Below are 24,969 nucleotides of genomic sequence, written 5' to 3'. Positions count from 1 at the left end.
GTTATTGACCTCTTCATCAGTAATTCAGTCCCTCCAGCAGCGCTCTTCAATAATAAATGACTGGTTGAGTGTTTGAGGAGGAATATTTCAGGTCGGTTTACAGCGCAGCTTCTGATTGGTCAGACGGGCTGTCAATACACCGCCCTCTTGTGATTCATTAAGCGTGACGAGGCGGAGCTAGAGAAATACCGGAAATCAGTCATCGTTTCAAAATAAATTCTAAAATAAGCCGGTGTACCAAAAGTATGAAAGGTAGGTAAAACGGAATGACTTCATTTTGACTTTTGCAACTTCACATTTAAATAAGTTATATCAAACATGTTTTTTTCCCGCACTATGGCATCACACTTACGCTGAATTTACCAGTCTTTTTTTCTGGAAATTCTTAACCGGAAGTGTGCTTGCTCATCTTTTCTAACCTGACGGTAGTGGTGTCTCTGCGGGTGCTGGACGCGGTGGATAGCCGGAAAGAAATCGACAAAGGTGCGATTTCGGTCTTTATTCGTCTTATTCACATAAAAAATTAACACTGTTCTGTTTTTGTGCTGCACTGTTTTGGTTATTTGCTCTTTTAATGGTGATTTAATTCAAATCTCTAACTAATAATTTCAGAATGAAATCGTTTCATAGACGATGCAGGTGATGGAGCAGCTGTTTTCATTGTGAAAACCACAAAAGCTTCATTCCCAGAGATAAAACGGTGTATGTATTCGGCTGAGCGGTGGATGGATGTTGGGGGCCAGAGCTGGTGGTTCTCTGAAGGATCTGTGGTGTGACTCAGGGCCCGTCCTGCGGGTAAAAGCGTTTCACTGTCCGATTGTTTAAAATCCAGAAAGCGGGTCCAAATGGATCTGAGATATTAAAAACAATAAAATAGTATTACCAGTTAATTCCCCTCATTAAATTGACAAGAGTGTCTTTTTTGTTGGGGTTGGGAAATAACATTTTTATAATGTTATCATGAAACAAGATAGAAAGAAGATCAAATAATGCCACATACGTCTCAGTAGCACATTGGAATATCGATGGATGAGGTCCCAAATTAAATGCGGTTGGAGAGGAGCACTACTGGGCCACTGCTGTTTTCCGTGGTCAACTAAAACATTTTCACTCGTCAAATCTCGGTTAGTGTCTTCATGACAATTGCAAGTAACTTAAATCTGCATAACTGAGTCATTCAGTGTTTGTTCTTCCCTTAATGCAACATGACAACGTGGTTTTGAGAAACCGATCATAATTTACAACATCATACAATATATTTTTATCGATGCTGCGAAATTCCATAAGTGTGTGTGTGTGTGTGTGTGTGTGTGTGTTTGACTCTTGTCCACAAAAGATTTCAAAGTCTTACAGTATTTTTTACTCTCTGTGATAATTGAATTATTGATTCAGCTCAGCCTGTCAGCAGTTTGGTTAAAATCAAGGATGTTCCAGGATCAGCACAGACGATGGGACATTAGATTATTGTTGGCTTCAAATTAGGCTGAAGATAAGTGTGCTGACAATAAAGTTACTGGCAGTCAGACCTGAGGGCAAAAGTGATGCGTCTGTTCTTTCTCAATGGAAAACATATATCCATGGTGCTACAGAAGAAACAAACAACAACGAAAAACTAAAGTCAGATGGTTTCTTTGATTTTGCATTTCCGATGTTAATATAATTTTAAAAGATTCTTGTCTGACGTTTATTTTGTTCATTAAAGACCCGCTCCTACTAAAAGAAAATCCCCTGCATTCAGTCGAGATGTTTCTTTTCCCGTGGTGGTTTAGAGCTGTGTATTCGCTAGAGAGAGCATCTGAAGGACAGAAATGCCAGAACGTCTTTATCAAATATCAATAATGGTTCTCAGCCGATTCAAACTATCAATAGCTGGACTATTTATATCAATATCAAAACCTAAAAGTACCAGAAAAAAAGCAGAAAGTTGACTGCTACAATCATATTTTTAGGAACAATTACATTTTTCAGTGGCGTTATGTTTTGGAAATTGGAATTATACACAAGAGAGTCGAAGGAGACGGCAGGTATATCAGAGAGAAAATATGTACAGGTTGATGTTGAGACCTCTGGCTGTTTTTAATCCACCCGTCCTGGATTCACCTGCATCAGCTCCCTGCATCCCGACTGCACCCCCCAGCCCCCCACGGCCCGCTCTGCATTTCTGTTTGCTGTGGAGAAGAAAAAAGATGAAGAGATGCTATTTTTAGCTCCACTCATCTGCATCCACGCGCTTCCTAGAAAAGGAGGCACGTGATTGGAGGAAAAGGGGGAAAATGCCATCTCAGGAAACCTGCTACATAAGAGCGGAGGAGACATCTTCTGTCTCAGTGCTTTCATAGTCATAGTTTCTCACTCGAGCGAATAAGCTGGGCTTGATTATTGGATTTTATTAAAGAGCGTTTATTGCTGATGTTACAGGGCTTTAAATAGAACATCAGATTATTTAAATGCTTCTTGATAGATTAATCACCTTCAACGAAAAGACTTTTCTGTCAGCAGGATTTCACAAAAACGACCATGATTCTGCATTGAAGGAGAAACCCGTAAAAGTTAAAGAGTGGATTTGCGTCATGAGGCAGAAACACAAATGATTTCCTGCTTTTGTTAACAAGGCAAGATAAGACATTAAATAGACAGGATGTTCAGAGCGGGAGATGTTGTCAAATTTCCCACTTCAACACATTGATTTTTCTCAGAATATCAGTGAGGTTTTTTTCTTTCACTCAAGCAAGAAACAAAAAAACCCCAATTTCACTCATAAGCAGACTCCCTCCTCAGAGGAGCATTTTAAATATGAATTTTTAAGTTGAATTTAAACTGGAAGAGATATTTTTGTTTTGGAATGAGGAGACACTTCGTAGTTCTTAGCTACTGGTCCGCCTACGCTGTGTCTTAAGTTTCAGCTGCTTAAACAATTCTCATGAATTCAGTTTAACAAAAGCCATGTCACGTCAATGTGAAGGGGTACTCTTTATTTGTTTAATGAACAGTTTCTAAAACTGCAAGATTAAAACCAATAGCGCTTCAGCACCACGGACAGCTCCTGTCAACCCTCATAACCTGAGAAAGCAACTGTGAAATTCAAATCTCCATTCAGAGATTCTCCATTTTCTGTTTTATTTTGATTCTTTCCAGTGACATTTTTTTTCTGGCAGCAACAGGATTTTCATTGAAACTCATTGTTTTAGAAGCGCAACAACCCAGCAGACAATGGCGCCTGCGGTTTTCCACAAGGGTTAGAGGTCAAACAACTGCTGAACTTGTCAGAAAACGGCAATAAACCCTCAAACTGAATTGATTTTGTTTTACTGGTCTGTGTGTGTGTGTGTGTGTGTGTGTGTGTGTGTGTGAGAGAGAGAGAGAAAATGGAACCGCAACATATCCTCACCTTTACAAAATAACTTTATTCTCCTTTTAGATTATTATTCTGTTCCTCGGTGTTCTGCTAGTCTGTGACATAGTTCAGATTTACCACATTTACCATTAGTTCTGATTCCAAATGTTTTTGTTTTTTTTTCCTGTGTGAATTTAACTGGCTACTGGACATTTAACGTAAGCAGAATTTGCCATCCATTCATTTGCATTAAGAAGGGCATTTGTTGCTAGTGCTAACACAGCAGATCTCATTTGTTTGTCTTAAAAGGGGCTGTATCTGTCTGACCTTTGACCTGTGAAATGGTAAAACCCACAAATACCCCACCCCCTTTTATTATGCCTTTTTGTGCTGAAATAATAGGAGAGTGTGAGGAGACATTAGCTAGTTTCTGACCTTGATGTCCCGCTGCTGTATTTGTAAATCTAGCTTTTATATTTTGCAGCTTTTGGTATTTTGGCACATTCATGCATTTGTTGCTCCTGATAGTGGGACATCAGCCAGACATGCAGGATCAACCTGCATCTTCAAGCTTCCTTCCCAGAGATCGGTCTTTTTAAAAAATTGACCGAACTTAAACCAATAGGGTTATCTCAGCATTCACATAATTCTTCTGCCTACTTTGGTGTTTATAATGTTGCCTCTGGGGTCGGCTTTAGTTAGATATGTTGCTGTCGCTTGTCTCAGCTGGTTTGGTCGCTGTCTTTTAGCGGGAAGGTGTTTGGGTGATCTGGGATTAGCGGAGGATTAGCTGTCGACCGACAGGAAGTGAGCCGATACTGATTAAAAGGTGCTGATTAGCTGGCCGCAGCAGCTCTTAGCTCCGGATCAATCTCTCTCCTTCCAGCCATCAATCTTCTCCCAGTGACAGGTTTAGGGGAGAGCTTGATGATGTCATTGTCTAGTACAGAAACACGCAGCTCTTAGTCATGATTGAATTAGAATGAAAAAAAAACCCAGCAACCTCTTCCTGTGGTTAAAGAGGCAGAAAATCTGGATAGACTATTTTCTTCTCTCCAGTAAATCAGAGCTCTGAGTTAGATGAGCGTCCGGTTGCTGATAAAAAGCAATGTGAAGTAGCAGAACTCCTTCTCATGAATCTCCTTCATGTTTATTTATGTGAAATATTTAAAACGATGCATTTTCATAACCTCAACTGCAATAAAAACTCTTCCATTTTCTGCTCTATGATATCAAAATACAATGAAACCTGAGCAGTGAAATCAACGCAGGTAGAATGAATTGCTGTTGTATGAATCAGTAGATTACAGTTTTATTATGAGAGGCCTCTTTGTTCACGTGTTGAGGCCCCGATAGAAACCACGCACGTCCTCTTCCATCCCTCTGAACTCGTCTGTGACCAAGGAGCCGAGTGTGTCAGTCTCCATTTTGTCCCACGTAACCTCTAAGACGACGTCTCTTCTTAAGGTCCTGTTTTGGGTTGCTGATGACGAGTGTGACGCACCGAGAGTGAAAGATGTAAGCGATCACTTTCTCTCTTAGGGTGAAAGATGTAAGCGATCACTTTCTCTCTTAGGGTGAAAGATGTAAGCGATCACTTTCTCTCTTAGGGTGAAAGATGTAAGCGATCACTTTCTCTCTTAGGGTGAAAGATGTAAGCGATCACTTTAGAGGTGATTTTTGGCTCCTTTATCTTCTCCTGTCACACTTGAGAGGCAAACTGTGCGAGTTAGAATCACTTTGTGTGCAAGAATGTTGAAAGTCTTAAAGATATTTTTCACGTGTCGAACAAGCGCTACGATATTTTCCAGCAAATATGAGAACAACATCGATACCAGAGGAAACTTTATTGATCCCTGCGAAGAGGCTGGCTGATGATTCAGCAGTATGACATCAATAGAGCCGCAATGATTAAGCGTGAGAAAAATACATCCCTATACTGGAATTTCAATAAAGCAATACCACATATATACCATGTATGATTTTTAATATTGATACTAGTTTCTGTTTTGTGTTTGTTGTTTTTTTCATGTTGTATTTCATGATGGGTTAAATTGTTTTAGTACCCCCTGCATTCAGATTTCCCCCGGGGGATAAAGGCTGCGCATCAAAACGGTGTCCTGCTTATTGTCATGGTTTCAGAGTGTCTCGGCTATGTTGTGCTTGTAAGTGTCTTTATCTCGATTTGATAAACGTGGTTATGTTATCTGAAGTTCCAGACAGACACCAGAATACTGCAGCATGAATAAAAAAAAACCCAAAAAAACTGGCGCAGGGCTGCAACTGATAATTAATTTCAACATCGATTCATTTGCTGATTATTTTCATAATTAATCTTTTCACTCAAGAACATGAGAAATGCTCATCACAGTTACCCAGATCCTAAAGTGACACGGTCAGATTACTTCTTCCGTCCAGCCAACAGTCCAAAGACCCTACGATATTTTTACTTGGGAAAAGAAAGACTAAAAAAAAACAATTATCAAAATATGAGGAGATTACTTTTCTTTCCATCAGCTAATGGATTAAACGTTTCCATGCTGCATTTCTAAGAAATATTGAGAGGATGCGGTTCTGAGGAATACTATAACTGATGATCAGAAACCTGGAAACTTTTGCTCGGGTTTCATGCGAACCTCAAAACCACGATTCGACTCTAAATCATGTTTTAATATCGTTGTTTTTCTTTTGCTTGTTTTTCAGATGTTAAATAGTAACAAATTCATATTTTATTGTCTCATTTCTGCACACCTGATTCTGTGCACAGTCCCTCGACCATCAAGGCAGAGTGAAAAGCACCCGCAGCATCCTGCAGGCTGAAGGACATTTGCATAATGAGAATTTGTTAATTACTTTGAAATTAAGCAGGACTGAGTCTGTAAGCTTCTGTATTGAATTAGTGTTTGGTGAAGGTTGAGCCAACTCTCCTCTCCTCAGATAAACTCGGAGGGAAGGCTGCGGTAATCTCACCACACCGTCACACACAGCCGACTCTGAGCAGCCTCTTCAGAAAAGCCCCTGACAGGCTGTGATAGTGTGTGACGAGAGCCAGACTTTAAACAGCCGCTGTTCATTGTTAACCTTCTCTCTTATTAACGTTGGTCATATTTATTTCCTTTTTTAAGATGTTAAACCAACAGTTGGGCTTTTCTGCGTACCCATCAACTTAAATTTAAACATCAAGTTGAAGCAGATTTAGCGAATGAATGTGTACGTTCCAGTTTGCGTGGAGCTGAGTAGACACAGGAGTAACATGAGCAGATCCATTTTTAATAAGCTTGGGAATCCAACACCTAACCCTGTTTGTGATCAAGCGTGACCTTTTCCTGCTTGTTTGCTGTGACATTTCTTGCATTTTGGTTGATTAAAGGGCTAGTTTATTGTCATATAGACAAACAGAAAACTTAAAGTTACCAAAATATTCCACAATGATGGTTCAGACCAAGCAATCTGATTGGTCATGTAGACATTAAGAAATGAAAAAATGCTTCATCACTCGATCTTGATTGGAACTCATTTTCTTCTGTTCTTTTTTTCTTTTTTGCTTGAGTCTGGTTTGTTTTCTGTTGGAAATAGCAGTTATACAGGGACTGTGTTTATCATATATATATATATATATATATATATATATATATATATATATATATATATATATATATATATATATATATATATATATATATATATATATAGGTTGTTGGAGATCAATGCATGGGCAGCAATGCAGGTCTCAGTTCTCAGTTTACCTGGTGATGAATGTTACAACCCTCGGCAGACACGGGAAGTGGGAAGTGTACGAAAGAATGAGACAGTGTAATTAAGTAGCCAGAGAGACTCCGTCACACCGAGAGGAGAAGTGCAATGTGATTTCATGACAAAAAGTTTGTGTCAGGTAGTTCTTTAACACACGCACACACACACACACACACACACACACACACACACACACACACACACACACACACACACACACACTCCTTGCACTTGTCAAAATCAAGCAAAGTCCCAAGACTGAAAGAAAATGAAGCTTTAAATGTAAATTGTACAATAAATTGAAATCCAATTCCTGATTATGCATGATATGTTCAACACACACTTTACCACTCAGAATACGTTTAATTTTAGGCTTTTAGCTCATATCTTGTATTTAATGATGTCGTCGTCTTCCATAAATAATCGGCTCAGTCGTTTTTTTTTCCAAGTTTTTCATGAAACACCAAAAAATGGAGACGAAACAGTACTTATGCTTATGAGTTGATTCAGGCAAAAAAAAAAAAAACAAACCTGTCAAAAACCATTTCATTTGAAGAAGCCGGGAACAAGCTACCTTTTTCAAACAGATCAAGTGTTATTCACATTAACTTCTGCTCTGTTATTATTTTTGTCCTCTGCTTCCTCTGGCAGCGAGCAGGACAGAAGACGTCTGTTCTGCCTTTGCGTAACAAACGGTCGGCACTTTGAGGAAGGGTCGGTGCCTCTCCATTATTTAGGAAGCATCTCTCTGTTCCTTCGTGTAAGCTGATAGGAGGTTGGAGTTGTTTTGTTTGCACTTTATTCCCTGAGAGTTCTAGTGTTCCACTGCAGTCACGTTAAGATAACAGTCTAAATATAGAGCAGGGCTCTGAACCCCTCAAGTCCTGTGGGCTGAAGTCATCATCCTTTCAAGAGCTGACAAGTTTTCTTCAATCAGTTTAGTCCTGGTGTTTCTACCGTGCTCGCTATGTGCCGTGCTCGCTATGTGCTGTGTGTTTTAGCTCTGCTGAAGTGCTTGTTCAGTTCAGGCCGGGAATGCTGGGTATCGGCGTGTTCAGCCGGGACGGACATCCAGAGTCAGAATGTCTCTCATAACGTCACGTCAGAGGAGCTCGAAACACGTTGTCTACTTAAACCGTGTGTTTGTTGCTGGAATTCTGATCTCTTGTTCCGACACAGGCAGCGTTGAGGGTGGGCCTATGCAAGAAGCAAAAGACAACATTCACTAATCGTGTGTGAAGTCTGGTCCAGTATGGAAGTTCCTGGAACAAATGGTAAAACATATATTACTGTAGTGACAGCTAGTGAAATAATACAAGAGGTACCAGAGTAACTGCCTGTTTCTCCATCACTTCTCCATCTATTTTTATTTAGGTACCTTGAAAGGTGCCTGATGTGTTAAAATTATACTTTTTAAAGGGTGAATAAACCCTGTGTATATATGAGAATAGACTGACAGCAGCGTGTCACTCCCTCTCTCTCCTGTTCTCATACACTCATCTTCGTCTCACTGTATTTGTGGAAATAATTTCACTCGCTGAGGTTTTGGGGTTTGCAGTGGATGATACACAGAAGCCCTTTGAGTTGCGGTAACAAACTGCAGAGTGCAGCACTTCAGATACATTTCAGCTGCAGTTATTTTTGAGAGTGGAGACTACAAATCTGAAATCTGATTGGTGTTGCAGCAGACGTCAGGGTATGTTTTCTTTTTTACTGCCGATACTTTAATCTGAAGGTTCATTGTAGCAGGTCGTGCATCTACCTGCATCTCTGGGATTCTGCACCTCCTTCATCTGTGCAGTTAATCAACATGTTTCAGATCTGAATGCTGGCTCCAAAGATATTTTAGTATGCCAGTAATGCATATCAAACTCTGAACTAACAGCAACTTGGCCTGCAGCTACTTCCCCTTCACTGCATACAAGATAAATTATTCCTCACACATCTCCAGCTGATTATGACTGATAGAGCCATTTGTCTCCAACAATTTACCAGTAGAGAAAATTCACATACCTCCTCCCTCAATATTGTCAAAGGCTGCTTTGATGAATCACCGTGAAGCAAACGTTTTATCACTGTCACCTATTATACTGCCACTGTATCATTTTTTTTTAACAACATTAATTAGAGGAAGGAACTTTTGTGTGCTATTGTGCCTCTCGAGCTCAGAGAGTCCTTGGTTTAATTTCATTATCTCTGCAGAGGAGTGTGCATTCAGCGCTGTCCGTCTGCAGGGTTGTGCAAAAAGGGCCGACTTTCAAAAAACTTGGTGCAGGGGTGCAGCTTGTGGAATCATTTTCCATTTTGATACAGATCTGATTTATTGGGGAGATCTTTATCTTACACTAATATTAAGAGGACCTTGATGAGAATTGTAGTCTCTTCTGGTTCAAAAATAGTTCAGAATCTTAGTGAAATGATTGTTACTGTTCGTGGTAGAACACATTTATCACAGGATGCAGATGTGCGATGACAGACTGCTCATTATCTTAAGACTACTAATTACTTCCCCCTAACAGCCTCCTAATGTAATTTACAACCCAGTTCATGGGTCCCTTCTCGTCCATAAAGCGCATCAACTTTTCATCGCGGTATCTTCATTCACGCCAGTTTAGACATCTTGCATGTCCAAATGCGCTTAAAGGTCTACTTTACTCTTGCTAGTTCTCAAATCCATACTCCAGCAGTGATGCAGGTTTTTCACTGTGAATAATGAAAATATGACTCAGTTAAAACCACAGTTGATTGCAGGTTTAACTGGCTGTGACATTCTGAACAGCAGCAGCACAGCACAAAAAAGCATCAGTTCCCACTTTACCAATTTACAATAGCAGTAGTGTCCTGATCTCGAGGCCTTGGTGACAGCAGTTGGTATCTGTTAAGGAAACTTAGGTTGGAAGAAGATTTTTTTCAGTGGAGTCTAATTCAATATAAATGATTTAAATACTAACAAATATCAGTAGTTGGGATGCTGAACCACCTGTAATACAACTGGAGGAACAGACAAACAGCTAATGGTTTCACAGGTGTGTTTCACTTGGGGCATGGTGATTGAAAACGAGCGAAACAGTGAAGTAAGAGTCCGACTGATGAATAAAGTGGTTAAAATCAACCTCTTTTAAGAAATGTCTTTAAAATGGTCAGCGGTATGATATTATAGTGTAGGAATCAACTGAAATCAAATTTTCTGGCTGTGTCACTCAAGCAGAAAATCTTGTATACAAACTGAAAGACAGGTTTCCAGCAAGAGTAGCTCAGGGGTCGGTGCGGAGCTGCGTACGGTTAGCAGTGACGTGGGAAACTTGCCGCTGAATCACAGCTGCCTGTGAGAGTTCCAACTGCGAGTGGCTCACCTGCCAGCGCAGCTGCTCTGCATTTACTCACCTCACACGTAGTAGAAACCACTCGCTCTTTCATTCAGTTTCTCCACACAACACACACACACACACACACACACACACACACTCACACACACACACACATTGAAAGTGAGCTTTAATCTGAAAACAGGTGGGACCACAAACACTTGCAATTTGTAGAATCTGGTTCAGGGTTATGTGGACCAAGACTCACTGCTGTCTTTTTCTTTCTTTTTTTGTTTTCCCTCTTTTCTTCGCTGCATAAGATGAAAACTTCAACCAGAGTCAGTTCTTGTTACCAATGAGGTCAGGTTTTCAGGGGCGTCTCTCCATTTGTCTGTCAGCAGGGTCACATAAAAAAAAAAAAAAATCACTTAAATTGCAGGTCCAATAGTACATAGCGCCAACTGGTGGCAACGAGAAATTACATGTTGTTGTTTTTTGGTTTAAACCGTTTGATTGATTTTTTTTGGTTTTAAACCGTTAGATGTACTCTAACCAGCTGATCGATCAGCCTCTTCTTGAAATTGATCGTAACTCCCTATAGTCCTTGGCGATGGGTTACCGTGAAGAGGTGCTCATTTAACAGTGTTAATGTGGCGACTCCTGAATTTGATATTTCACTGTAGAACATGAAACTGTAACGACTCTACTCCACGTGGTCGGATCCTTTCTAAACTAGACAGGCATTTGATTTACATCAGGATTACTCTCGATGTACAGATGTATAGTCGAGGTACACGGAGGTATTTGTTCTCCGAGTGCTCGCTTGTTGCTGCTGTTTTACCTTCTTGATATTGTTTGTGAATCTTGAGGTTGAAACGGATACGCGCCTCAGTTGCTCCGTCTCTTCATGATTTATTCTAATCCTATTTCCAGTGTTACACTATCTAGCCCTGTAATATAACCTACAACAATACAAATGTATGGATATTTCAGTGTGGAATGTCAAGATAAATTGGAGACTTTCCCCTGAAACTGGGATTACATCACTATAATGATGGAGGTGGATTGATCAGGAAACTCAACCTTGTTCTATCAATAAAGGTCATTGCCACATGGAGATGTCACAGCGGTCTTTCTTCCGTCTCTGTCCACAGATGGCCTCGGCAACAGCTACCTACGGACAGAAGGAGTCTTCAGACCAGAACTTTGACTACATGTTTAAGATCCTCATCATCGGCAACAGCAGCGTGGGGAAAACCTCCTTCTTGTTCCGTTATGCCGATGACTCCTTCACACCCGCCTTCGTCAGTACAGTGGGCATTGACTTCAAGGTGAAGACCATCTACAGAAATGATAAGAGGATCAAACTGCAGATCTGGGTAAGACATCTGTTTAGTTTACTTAGAATTACATGAATTTAGGAAACCAATGAGCCGCTGAAGAACTTGCATGGATGAGTAAAGAGTTCGTAGATTTAAGAAAGATATCAGGCTTGTTCAAAGACACGTTGAGCAAGAAACTAGAGTTCATATATTCATAGTCAGGGCTGTTAATTTGGATCTGTGTGAAAATCATTGATCCATTTGACTGCTTCTGTCACAAATATCCAGAATGACGGGTTTATCAAAATTGGTTCAACAAAAATCTGCTTCATGTGCCGCACAAACATTTGCGAAGAACCCCTGGAGCTGGACAACGAGACTCACTTTCAAGTTTACTGTGAATGAAGCGGTTACGTCTAAACCAGGTGGCTATAATTTCCCCATATTTGCATATCCCCATTTATCACAGGAAATATTTCAAGACAGTTTCAGGTCCACTCTGGCATTTGGTTCTGGGAAAACAGGTCACATATGGCGTGTGTCTCCTTCCGCTAATGGTGTCGTGGTGTAGTGGTGTGGCTTGGCAGGCTGTACTGGAGAGTTCACCAGCGTTCAATCAGACTTGGACCCGTGTGCCACAGACATCGCAGGGTACGCGGTCTCTGCGTCATGCATCCTCAAGCTGTGCCAGTGGAAACGTCTGTCTATCCTGATGGAGGGCGTGTGTATGAACAGGAGCCAGGACACTCCTTTTGAGTCAGCACCTTCTTGTCCTCCATTTATATTGTAATAACACACATTAAGAGTGTCCAAAGAGCACTTTGCACTCTCGGGGTGTGTCCGTTTGTTCTCAGGCTGCTGCCAAAACATGATGAAAAAAACAAAGCTACCATCAATGCTAGCAGGGAATGTTCCTACAACGTTTGTCAACCTAAATTTACATGATGTAAAGAAAATGTTTCAATCTTGCATTTAAAGACTTAAAAATGATTTTCTGAGCATTTTTTAAAAAAATAAAAATTAAGATTATAATTCCGTAGGGCCCTGAAGAGGGAACGTTTCCTTTTTTCTACCATATTTGAGTTTGAGAACAGGCGAGTGAGAGGCAGTTTTACTCTGCGATGTACTTAAAAGCAGGATGAGAGTGAAAGTCACACTTGATGATGCTAGAGACGCGCTGAACTCTGACAGACTAAGGCTGCATTGAAGCAAAGTAACTGAACTGAACTCTAGTGAAGTGACAGGAAAGAACAGTTTCCTTGTCTCGTGGAAATTACGAGTCAAAGCGAGAATGTTGGACCTACCTCATGTAGTAATACATGTCAAAAAAGTACAACTGCCAGTAACTGATTATCAAAAATGCTATGAAGTACTTGATTTCATTATCAAAGCATTTACATTTGATAATCCTAGTCAGTGTTAATTGAGATACACGGGTGATGCATCTGCAGCATTTCTTTTGTTTTTCTTGATGAGGGTCGGTTGGCTAGTTTCAAATTACGCGCTACGAGTACTGATATAAATATGTGCATACATATTCAATAGACAAGGAACTCAAGTATTGCGATGCTCAGTGCTCACTGGAACACTGAGGAGGCAAGGTGAGAACATGACGCACAAGCATTTGCAGGCAGTAGCTGCAGCAGCACCTCTGCAGCTTCCTCATTCTGCTGAAATTCGGATAAAAAAAATACTGCAATGCAATGCAATATAAGAGAAGCACTGACAAAACCACAGCTAGTCTCAGTGACATGGCCTGAAGAACAAACAGGATTGTGTTTGTGTGAGCTGTGTGGTCACATCAAACGTGTGTGTGGGCTCCTGAGGGCTTAACAGCAAACACAGTTGTACCAGTAAAGAGGAGCGTGTTGGGAGAACAGGATCCCCAAGGAAACTGGTGTGTCAGTATCAGGATGTAGATCTTAACATGAGACTGTGAGTCTTTTATTTTTTTCCTGGCATGTTGCTATTGTAATCAGTCCTCAATCCTTCAAAGGGAGGTTGGAGTGTTAAGAGCTTGTTTTGAGGTTAGATTTGGGGTTTAGATTCAGTTGAGGGTAGAGGGTTAGGGAGTGAATAATGCCAGAGAAATGTCCTCATAAAGATAGCTATACATGCTTTTCTGTGTGTGCCTCTGTTGTCAGCCTTTACCAGGTCCTTCCTCTAGTAAGGAGGAAACAATCAGCCAATCAGAGTACAAGAGAGGGATGACTGGGTGCTGTTCTCCCCTCCCCCATTACTACACATCTCAACACTTATTACACCACACACACACACACACACACACACACACACACACACACACACACACACACACACACACACACACACACACACACACCCTACCCCCCATCTCAGAATCCTCACGGCTGAGAAGGCGAGTGAAAATGAAAATATGGGCCCAAAATTCATTTGGTCCAGGGTGTAGGATAGTATAATATACATAGTCAAACAAAAATTAGTACAAAAATCATTTAATCTACCCTGTTTCCCATTTAAGAGTAAAATAATGGCTCTTTTTAAATTTCATTTAAACCTTAATATCACTATTTCTTTATACTGTATCTGTTGCAGATGGTTTTTATGCTGTCATTACAATGGCAGGATGACTTTATGGAGACATTAATGTAGTCCAGTGTTCAGTAAAGTCAATGACCCAATTTCTCCGCTTTTCTCATTTAAAACATCAAGTGCTTAAATACATCTGATCATGCATGCTGGGAAAGTAACACTTGAATGTATCTGCATATAACCTGTACTAATGTACATTTTCAAGGCTATTTTGGTTCACGAAAGATGACTAACAATGTGTTTCTTATGTAACAGCACTCAACACTACCTACATTGACTTTTTAGGCCTGTGATGGTGATGATGATGATGATGATGATGATGATGATGATGATGACGATGATCTTAGTCTGCTGCGCATCGACAGGATGACCAGAATAGAATGTAAACCGCTGTTGCAGAACTTTAAAGCACAAAATATGGAGATGAAACTTCACTAATTATTCTGCATATACAGACAGGAGATACAGTCATTGCAAATGTCTACTTCCATCCAGACGGTGCAGTAGATACCTGTTTGCTGTGTTGATCTCCATGCTGACAGCAGATTGATGATGTTGGATCGGAGAGACACAGGGTGTTGTGTATCACACACACCTGGCCTTCATTCCCTTTGAATTCATTAGAGCTTGGTGCTGAAATTCAAGCTCATCTAGATCTGTGGCCAAGGAGATCCAGCGAGGGCGGAAGAGGCGAGGACGTGAAGCGCAACAAGAGCTGCTGGAGGAGCCGATGAGGTGTTCCCTGCTGGCTGATTGAAAACCTCCCGAGAACTTTCAATAATATTACGATGCAACACAGCAGCAAGGCGCTAGTCTGTCAGGTTTAGTATTTGACCCTTGGTGTGTGTATTCTTCATTTTGTGGGGACATAAATCTATTCACAGTCAAACTGTGGAGACTTGTCTTCCTCTCATATAAAATTTAATGTACCCAATAAAGTCAGCCATTCAATTCTTGGGTAATAATTCAGATTCAAGTTAAGGGTCAGAGGTCATTTAACGACTGTTAAGGTCAAACAAAAAAATAGCGCCCTCAAATTTCAGGGGTTCCTCGTGGGCTGTTACCTTGGAGCTGTGTTTGATGTCTGACCACCTGATATCAAGTCATGTCACCCCGACCCCCCTTAAAAAGACATCTGAAGTCAGTTATGACATCACATTAACTTCTCATACCTGTTTGTCTTTTTAAGGACACAGCGGGTCAGGAGCGTTACCGCACCATAACCACAGCTTACTACCGAGGAGCCATGGGCTTCATCCTCATGTATGACATCACCAATGAGGAGTCCTTCAATGCTGTCCAGGACTGGTATGTGATAAGAAACCACAGGGGAAACAATACAGTATCTAGATCTTTTTCCTTGTAGCGTTCCTTTAGGTATCTGAGGAAACTCGAGCCCCAGAAAAATAGACATATACATGCCAAAACTTTATTGGCATAATGATCATCTTTTATAGCTGTCTTGACCTAATGTCATGAAAAATTGAAAAATTGTTTTATGCAAACTTTCGTATGAAGTAAACTGTGTGTGCGCAAATCTTTAACAGCCCTATGCACCCCAGGGTCTGTGGAGCCCAGGCTGGGAACCGCTTATCTAGATCATCAGAACAAATGAAAATCAATTCAAAGATTTTGTATTTAGAGATGCGCCGGTTTATTGCACCGCTGTTGTAGCTTCCCGTCCATCTGATGGGTGTGTCGGTCCCCAGGTCGACCCAGATCAAGACCTACTCTTGGGACAACGCTCAGGTGCTGCTGGTGGGAAACAAGTGTGACATGGATGACGAGCGCATGGTGAGTGGAGACAGAGGCCGGCAGCTGTCCGAACACCTTGGTGAGTACACGGTTCACACAAAGACAAACACGTCATACCTGTCGGTCGATTTATGTACCCCGACTATTTTAGTAACCTGAAATATAGTTCCTTTGTTTCTGAATGTTCAAGAAGATTTTGACATTTGCAGGTGAGGTGTAGAATATTTTCAATCAATTCAGATGAGCTGTCAGTGTATTGCGTAAAATGCATTCTGCACAAAATTTTGTGTTGATTTTTAAGAACAAGAGAGATATTTCACTTTAAAATTGTTCCTAACTCCGTAGGACCCCCCACCACTAAACTATTCAGTCACACAGAGGAACAGTGTCTTCATGAAACCCTTCTGCATGTCTCACACCTCATTCCCCTCCAGGATTTGAGTTCTTTGAGGCCAGCGCCAAAGACAACATCAACGTGAAGCAGACCTTCGAGCGCCTGGTTGATATAATCTGCGAAAAGATGTCAGAGAGCCTGGATGCTGGTGATCCCGCCATCACAGGGGCCAAACAGGGGCCCCAGCTGACAGAGCAGCCTGCTCCACCTCATCAGGACTGTGCATGTTAGAGATGACTACTCCCCACTTTCCTTCAATCCCTCTGTCCTCCTCCAGTGGGACCTCAGGTCCATACTCCATCACCCTCTCACTCACTTTTCTGTTTCCTTCTATAACTTAGTAAAGGATTGATGGTCACAAGAACCAGCTTGGAAAGTGTCTGAAATACTCTGAGGTGTTGGCAGTCCAGCGTTTGTTGGCGTCGGTTTCTTTGTCATTGCTGTTCAAGTTCTGATGCCGAAGAAAAGTGTTTCAGACTCTCTGCAGCTCAGGTTCTTGAGGGTTCCTGACCCGTGCTCCTTTGTTCCCCTGTTTCTCAGTGTGTTTTACACAGGAAGGATTTGACGGCGTCTGCCCTCATCGTGCCATTTAAATCCTTCTGATGTTTACAGTACTTGATTTCATGTCAGACTTGGATCTGGTGACCAGGGAGTCAACAGCTGAGTTGTGTGTTTGTCAGGACAGAACAATCCACCTGAAATCAGTTCCAAATCAGTGTGTTATGTTTCTTTAAAGGGTCAACAACAGATTCAGACGTCTGTGTTTCATCTGTTGTCTCGATACCGGTTTTTGTTGAGCCTTTTCTTGACGTTTTTACACTTTTTTTTTGTATTCTTGCTCCCTTTTTATTCTCTACATACATTAAACACTGAATGGGGACAGTATGAACAAGATATAGCTAGATTAAAAAAAGAGAAAACACATTTTATTTAATTATATTTATTTCAGTTGTACATATGAATATTGTGCAATATATAATATATACAGGTATGCATTTCTGAAGATGAACTTTATGAAATTCTATGAGGATAGTATCAAATATATGGGGTCTACGTGGGGTTTGTTTGGATGATGTGTGGAATTGTTTGCACGTGTAGCAACTCCTCGCCTCATTTCCTTGTTGGTTCAGTCTCACGCTGCTTTACTGAGATTTTGCAGAGTCAGAAATTTCCACCTCCTGCTGAGAAATATGCAGTGGAATGACCCTTTAAACTGGGAATCGCAAGTCGGAAATTTGGTCATAGGTTTATCGTTCTCTGAGTCTACGCAGAACCGCATGTGAGATTAGAAGAAGATGCTTGCAACCTAACTGTTGTTTCACCCAGAGAGTGACCGAAGTTTGTCGGCATATGGACGCTACACCGCTAAGAAAACAAAGAACATGTAAAGAAACGGTGTGTTGGTCAAACCTTGCTCACTGTGACGTGACCTCTGAGGCTACATATCCTGGTTGAACAGTATTTCCTCATCAGGCAAAGAAAACCAGATGCAGGCATCAGAGCTGCTGTGAGCCCCAGAGGTTGATGTGTCATTGAATCAGCTGGCTATTTCTGACGTGAGACTTGAACACAGCGCTTCTCTTTGTTTTCTTCCTCCTGATAGCTGTTGTGATGGTCACTACTACTTTAGGAAATACGGAAAACTTCCCGTAACAATTCAATTTTCTCCAGAAGAGGCTGGAATGGGGATGGGGGACATGACAACTCTTGTTTTGTTTGATCATTTTCATGGTTTTTGCCTTGATTAGTCCAGTTTGACACTGGAAAGAGACTGAACAGAATGGGCTCTTAATGGGTTGTAGTGGGATCTACTGGTTTACTTGTAACACCATTAAAACTTGTGCAGCAATGGTAGTTTCTGGCTGAATACATCAAAGCAGAACAACTTTGTTTGGAAACTACAGCAGTTGTACAGAAAATTGGCTAGCTGCTTTTGAGACTTTGAGACCCTAACGATTCCTGACATGTGGAGTTCAGAGCAAACACGCACACCGCAGAATCCAGTCTGATGTGACAAAGAGCCCCTGAGTGGCCACAGAGAGAAAAAAATAAAATTTTGTTGCCATGAGATATATCTGTTCCCAAAGTTTGATTCATTTTTGGCCACAGGATATATTTTCTTCCCTCACTCTGATTGATAGAGCCAACGGGATGTAACTTGTTTTTTCAATTTAGTTAATTTGTGACCATGAGATGAGACGCGTTCTCTCAGTTTGATCATTTGTGATCACATGATAGAACTTGTTCCCACGATGTAATTATTTTGTGATCAGAAGATTTTGATCAATAACAAGACTCTGTGTGTGTGTGTGTGTGTGTGTGTCGTGCTTTCACTCTTTACTTAAAAGAAGAGAAAATTCCTGAGTGCCCTTTTGCTTAAACAACAAATGCTGCTCACAGTGAAGACCTTTACAGAATCAGTATGATTACTCTAGAAGCTGGTGAGCTCTTGTCTTGACTTCAGTTTACATGTTTTGTTTGTTTGTTTGTTTGTTTGTTTGTTTGTTTGTTTGTTTACCTCCCATTTTTAAAGTCAAATAAGGATTAATGCTGCTGACTTTATTTTGAGTTGATGGAAGACTTAGATGTTGCGTTCTCTTATTTTGTCATCGCGATTACCATTGTTTCTGTGGTCAAATCAGCATCACTCGATCAGGACAGTTTCCTCACTTGAAACTGGTTTGCTAAGTATTCTTTATTTCATAATTCACCAAAGATTGTTTTAGAAGCAGCTGTTTTTACTGTGGGATGCCAGAATTCGCATGTTATGAAATATTAATAAATCAACTGCTTGAGTGAACCCTGGTTAAGGAAATAATGTTTGGTGTCATTGCCATTCCAGTCGGTGCTCCAGAGCAGCTCGATACGAATTTGAAAAATCTCACAGAAGCATGATAACATGTGACATTATGGACTGAGAGGGCAAAGCACGATGAAAATGAATTCAGATAGTAGAGCAATTTACCTTTGCTTTGGGATTTTATCTAATCAACATCCACTGGATTTTACTTTCCAAACCTGAATCGAAGTGTCCCACCCAAAATTGGGATGTTCCTATCAGAACTGATCGGTAGTGATCAAAACAAACACGTGGAGACTCTTTTACTTCTTCTTACTGGTTGTGACTATTTTTTTTCCCAAACTGTTCTCCTTTCTGATATGTCTTCCTCCCTATGTAAACCTGATATATGAAGTCATACGTGTGGATTGAGTTTATATTGACTCAGGCTTGCAAAAAAAAAAAAAAAAAAAAAAGAAAAAGAAAAAGCTGGTGAAACCCCAAAAGAGTCATGGTGATCTGTATCTGCATTGGCTTGCTTGTGAATGAATGTTTCACTCAGTTACAAAGCAATACACACTACAGTATCTACTCCAATAGAAATGCCATCAAGCTTGGTAGAGGTTGCCGACATTAGATCTTCTACTAGCACGCAATGACATGTACTTTGGTCTTGTATCACTGTTTCCACAAACCCTCCTCAGTTTGGGCCATTAAGGTGAGAGAATATATGCTGTGGGTGTTTTTATCTGTACTTTGTGGTAAAACAATAAAAATGTTGCTAACATACAGAGCCCTGTTTTTATTTAACAGGTTTCCTGCTTTGTTAATGAAGTCAGCATCCTACAGTGAGGCGGTGTTAATGGACTGTTGCTTAAGTTGTTGATATGAAGGCTCAGAATCCTCGCATTTGCAGATGTTTGGACACAAATGGTCCTACAACCTCAAGATTTCACCGTTTATGGTGGCAGAACAATGTAAATAACAAAAGGAAATCTGAAAAAAAAATCCATTAAAGCAATACTTCACACAAACAGTGAATTTAGCATTTACTTTATTTAAATATATAGTTCTATCCCTCCTGCGTTACTGCTTTGTGACTCCAGAAAGAGCCAGCTACACGTATTTAGCTTAAAGCTAATGTTAAGCCTCTCGACATAGCAAAACTGTCAGAAAAAGATTGTATAAAAATTTACATCACGTGGTTTAATTCATGTCTCATTTGTCCAGCGGTTTCCTCAGTTATTCACTCATACTTTGATTTAAGATTTTTTCAAAAAAAAGAAGTGACTGCAACCCCTCCGCTTAGTCACTCACAGTCAATGATGAATGAGTGAGCTATGCTGTTTGTAAAACTATCATTTGGTGAATGTACACAAGATAATTTTGAAGTGGATCCACACTTGGAGAGTCAGGTTATGTGTGAGGCTTAGACGTAGATAAGTTATCGTTGGCCTGGAAAGTTTGTGACAGGCTGATTTTAAAGAATACATTTCAGAAAACGCTCCTTTGCTACCGAAACGCGTGCAATTCATCAGCCAGCAGAGGGAGTTAGACACCCGTGTGCTGCAGAATCATTCGCACCACTGGATGCAGTGATAGCCTCCATCTGTCATACAAACCCAGCATGGCCTCGTAGTTCCATATTTATTCAGAATCCAATGAGAATAACTTTAATGAATCCTTGTTAACTTTTAGTGTTTGGCAAAATTGTGTATGTCAATGCATATTTTACCCCTTATAGGTTTGCTGCAGTGTTTCTGCTGTTGTAACTGAAATGTGACATTTTTTTGGGGTAAATTTATATAACTAAACATGGTCTTCCATGTTCATAATACACTTTTCAACATAGCCCAGTAAGACATAAAGGGGGATCTACTGACCAGGCAGGTATATATTCACAATACTTGTAATCAGCATGCACATTAAAGATGACAATTTTGCCAAAATGGAGGAAACAGTGTTTATTGCCGAGCAGCATTTAATTCAGACAACATAGGTGTGTTTCAGCCAAATAAACATAGGTTAGAGTTGACAGCGACAGTCAGTGCAAATACATCTTTTCACATGAAAACAACAAAAAAAACCCACATTGAAATAAGGCATGTACAAAAGTATGTATGTGTTTGTGAATGGGTAAACACTAATGGCGCCCTGTGACACCCAGCTGAGGGCAACATTCGAGTGTCAACAACATGCAAATTATTCCCCACAGGACTATGTGATAAATAGTCTGTGCGCAGTGTTTTTTCTATATCGCTTACATCTCCACCTATCTTACTTCGATGTTGATACTGTGTCATATGTGCACATTACTGTAAAAAATGCTGAAAATCGGTTTGGTCCAGGTTAGAGACTGTATGGAGACAGTCTGTAAACATTGTACTGAAAAAACAAACCAACAAAACATAATATCTTCACTACAAAAAAATGAGCAGACAGCCCTGATTAGCACATTACCAAATTCCATTCAGAAAACTGGCAGTTTATGATCCCTCATCGTCTGGTAAACATACATATCCGTAGAAAAACGATTTTTAACACGTTTGACGAATGAAATGCAACCACTCTTCTGTTCGGCATGACTATAATCGTTTGACATTAATTGAATTAAAATCCACAGGGTTATTCTTGATTTGAGTTGTTGGTTTTGCGCCTGCTGAGCAAAACGGATTAAATCCGATTTTTTTTTAAAGAAATAAAAATGCAGCTCATAGCCTAGCGATGAGACAGTCTCATTCCATTGTTGTAAACCTTTCTTATCTGGTATAATGATAAAAAAAACAATTGAACAACCGATTATTAGTGGCTATTTTGGCCTACGTGGCCTGGCATTCCTCCCACATTAAACGGCGCGCGCGCACACACTCACTCACACACACACACGCACGCACGCGCACACACACACACACACAGAGTCGTGTGCGAGGCTTTATACAATAAACCACTGACAAATGTCCGTCAAGCTTATCCGCTGATCAGTGCTCCGGTGTGGTGGCTCCGTCTCTAGTGCACTTGAACTTCGTGTGGCAGCAGCTGGCAGCCGCTGCTGACGTGGGTGAGGACTTTCTGCTTCAACTGGGCCACTTGCTCCCTCAGCAGGCTGGCCGTGGAGGCCAGGTCGATGTTTTGGTTTTTCAGTGTTTTGACCTTGTCCTCCAGCCTAGAGATTCGCTCCAATTTGCGCCTCCGGCACTTGGACGCTGCGATCCGGTTCCTGAGCCTCTTCCTCTCGGCTTTGATGCGCTCTTGAGTGTCCATGTCGATGGGAGACAGCGGCGGGCTCTCCCCGAAGCTCTGTACGTCTGGGACCGTCTGAGGCTCCTCCTTCGCCGGCTGGACCCGGGAAATCTCCGGCTGCGGCGGGGCTCCCCCGAAATGATGCGACGGAGGAGGCGGGAAAGGTACCGTGTCAGTGGAGTAGTTGACAGTCGTGCCCAACGGCCCGCTGCCGTAACTGTTCAGGTTCGTGTACACCGGTAGGTCCAACTGTACAGGGACGGACACCGGGGCGATGTTGGTACCCAGGTCCAGGTTGCCGTTCGTCTGTGCGGTTCCGTTTAACTGGTTCTGCTTGTGTAGGTCTTCCAGCGCCTTCACGAAGCCCTCCGCGAACTCCTGCTCGTCCGTTACCGTTTTCGGGTAGAGGAATTGGGAGCTGGTCGGTGTTGTGGTAACCATCCCGTTGGATTGGATAATGAGCCTCTCCAGCTCTGGGGAGGCCAGTTTGAGGAGCCCCAGGTCTGGGGAGCTGAGGATACTCTCGGCGTCGCGGAGGTGCGGTTTGAGGTCCGCGTCTTCCGCCAGACTCAAGTTAATATCCTTCTTCATCATTATTTCCGCAGGTAAAACTCGTACTGCTCGACTCACCGTTACAGCGGTGTCCTGCCCATAACCCGGAGTGTGAAATATCTTAAATAAATGTGACTGAAGCCCGTGGTGGTCCGCGCTCTGGCAGCGTCTGACAGGAATGCGCGCCCCCACGCAGCGCCGCGAGCTCTTCTATGATCGCACGTTCCATTATGTCACACCGGAGCGCGCGTATTGGTCAAGAATCACGTTTTCTAATCATTTGAATTAAAAGAAGCAAATAAAGGGGGAAGTCTCACTATGATGCATTAGGAATTCACCTAAATGATACGATGGACAGTAATAAAGAAGAAATAGACAAGTTAGTTTCTTAGGCTGTCGGAGTATTTGCGCTTTACAAGCTACGTTTTATTTATTCATTTATATAACCATACATTTAATTAAATTAGCGCACCGCACAAAAGAGACTGTTATTCCAAATCTGAAATGACCCTTTACGTCAAAAAAGCAGTTATTGCTGATTCAAAGTGGAAACGTCAGTACAAAATAGTACTCTGTTAAAAGTAAACGTCAAAAACCCCTAATTGGAAGAAGAGCAGCATGGTTTTAAGTATCAAAAGTACTACACCCTTCATGATGTTTCCAGTGCTGGGGAGCCTTCAACCCGCAAACCACTCAAACCTCTGGTCGGGTGATAGTGGTTGTCACACCTTCAAATTTGAAAGTACATCATCATCATCGGGTTTTGATTTTTTTTTTTCCAATAAGTGGTGGGTTCAGTAATGAAAGTTTTTCATTTCCCTTGAAATGTTGTAAAGTAAAAAAAAAAACAGAAAGAAAAAGTGTAAAGGCCCTCAAATGTAAATAACATTAATGACAGGCACCTCAACATTATAAAGAACAATGACTTAAAGCTTTACACATGGCCACACGTTCAGCTTTCAATCATGATATGTCACTTTTGGGGGGGTCCAAATTTGAGGCTCACCCAAGTGGATTCGGAAGATTCTTTGTGACATGAAACTATACATTTTCTTACAGACATGGAGTACTTCGTCCACTTCTGAATATTTGTACTTCATTCCTGCAAGCCTGCTTTCGACACCGCAGCAATTAATAGCTGTGCTGTCTTTCCCAATATTGTGGTTTTTATTAGGAGACCATAACAGAATGGGTGTTCCAGATATACGTTGATACCTTCTCAGAAAATAGTTTGCTCACTTCTGTTTTGTTCCAGGACACTTGATGCATTCGTGCTGATGAGAGTTTAGAGAAGTTGAATCCGAAACTAATTGGATTTCAACACTTCCTCTGGTCAGTTAACAGTTTAGAGGTTTTTTTTAAATCTTTTTTTTTTTTTTTTTTTTGGTGTTAGTTGGATTCACGCTCAACACACGCAAAGCTGCGATTTGTACATTTCCATTAAAGTTTCCATTTATGTTTTAGGTTTTCTGGTTTCAAACTGGTGATAAGTTGGCATCCAATAAAAACCCATTTAACTTTCTTTTGAACATTTATTTTTTAAGATCATTTCAGAGAGGCGTTAAGGCTAAACTTTCATTTTAAGCTGAAGTCTTATCTGTTTACAACTGAGTTTTCAGTGGGGAGGCTTTCCTGCTCTTGTCTGTTTGTTCAAGGTTGGTAAATGTTCACATTTGGAAAAACCCCACTGTGGCATGTCACAGAGTCCCGCTGCTTATTGCAGATAAACTGCATTTGTATTGAATCAGTCAAAATATTACAAGTTCTTAGCATCAGGCATTTGTGAGTGTTTGACTTCTCTGGCATACAAAGGGTTACGCAGAGGAGGATCTGCATGTGCGTCACAGGTAGGCTCCATCCATCACAGCAAAGCATTGTGCGGGCGGATCATGTGATGGACCCTGTGATGTCAGATTTCTTGAAGCTGTGTTGGAAATGGAGGTGTGTGTATGGGTGTGTGTATG

General features: G+C 41.1%; 2 protein-coding genes across 2 annotated transcripts; one reads left to right on the top strand and one right to left on the bottom strand.

Moving 5' to 3' along the window:
* The first annotated feature begins 396 nt into the window (after positions 1-396).
* Positions 397-19,768, top strand: rab3ab (RAB3A, member RAS oncogene family, b). Its single transcript, XM_086223335.1, has 5 exons — positions 397-483; positions 11,547-11,771; positions 15,475-15,593; positions 15,995-16,119; positions 16,475-19,768. The coding sequence occupies exons 2-5, from the start codon at positions 11,547-11,549 to the stop codon at positions 16,663-16,665; spliced, it is 660 nt and encodes a 219-aa protein (XP_086079461.1). The 5' UTR covers positions 397-483; the 3' UTR covers positions 16,666-19,768.
* A 1,400-nt stretch (positions 19,769-21,168) lies between these two features.
* Positions 21,169-23,216, bottom strand: LOC147249633 (transcription factor JunD-like). The gene has a single exon (XM_086223394.1). It carries the CDS (start codon positions 23,045-23,047, stop codon positions 22,220-22,222), a length of 828 nt encoding a protein of 275 aa, XP_086079520.1. The 5' UTR covers positions 23,048-23,216; the 3' UTR covers positions 21,169-22,219.
* Between the last annotated feature and the right edge of the window lie 1,753 nt (positions 23,217-24,969).

This window comes from Aulostomus chinensis, chromosome 14 (assembly GCF_037954235.1).
Source record: "Aulostomus chinensis isolate RoL2024-O1b breed Wild chromosome 14, RoL_Achi_v1.0, whole genome shotgun sequence".
In the NCBI taxonomy this organism is placed as follows: Eukaryota; Metazoa; Chordata; class Actinopteri; order Syngnathiformes; family Aulostomidae; genus Aulostomus; species Aulostomus chinensis.
Note: the sequence above shows the minus strand (reverse complement) of the source record. Positions and strands in the feature narration are given on the sequence as shown.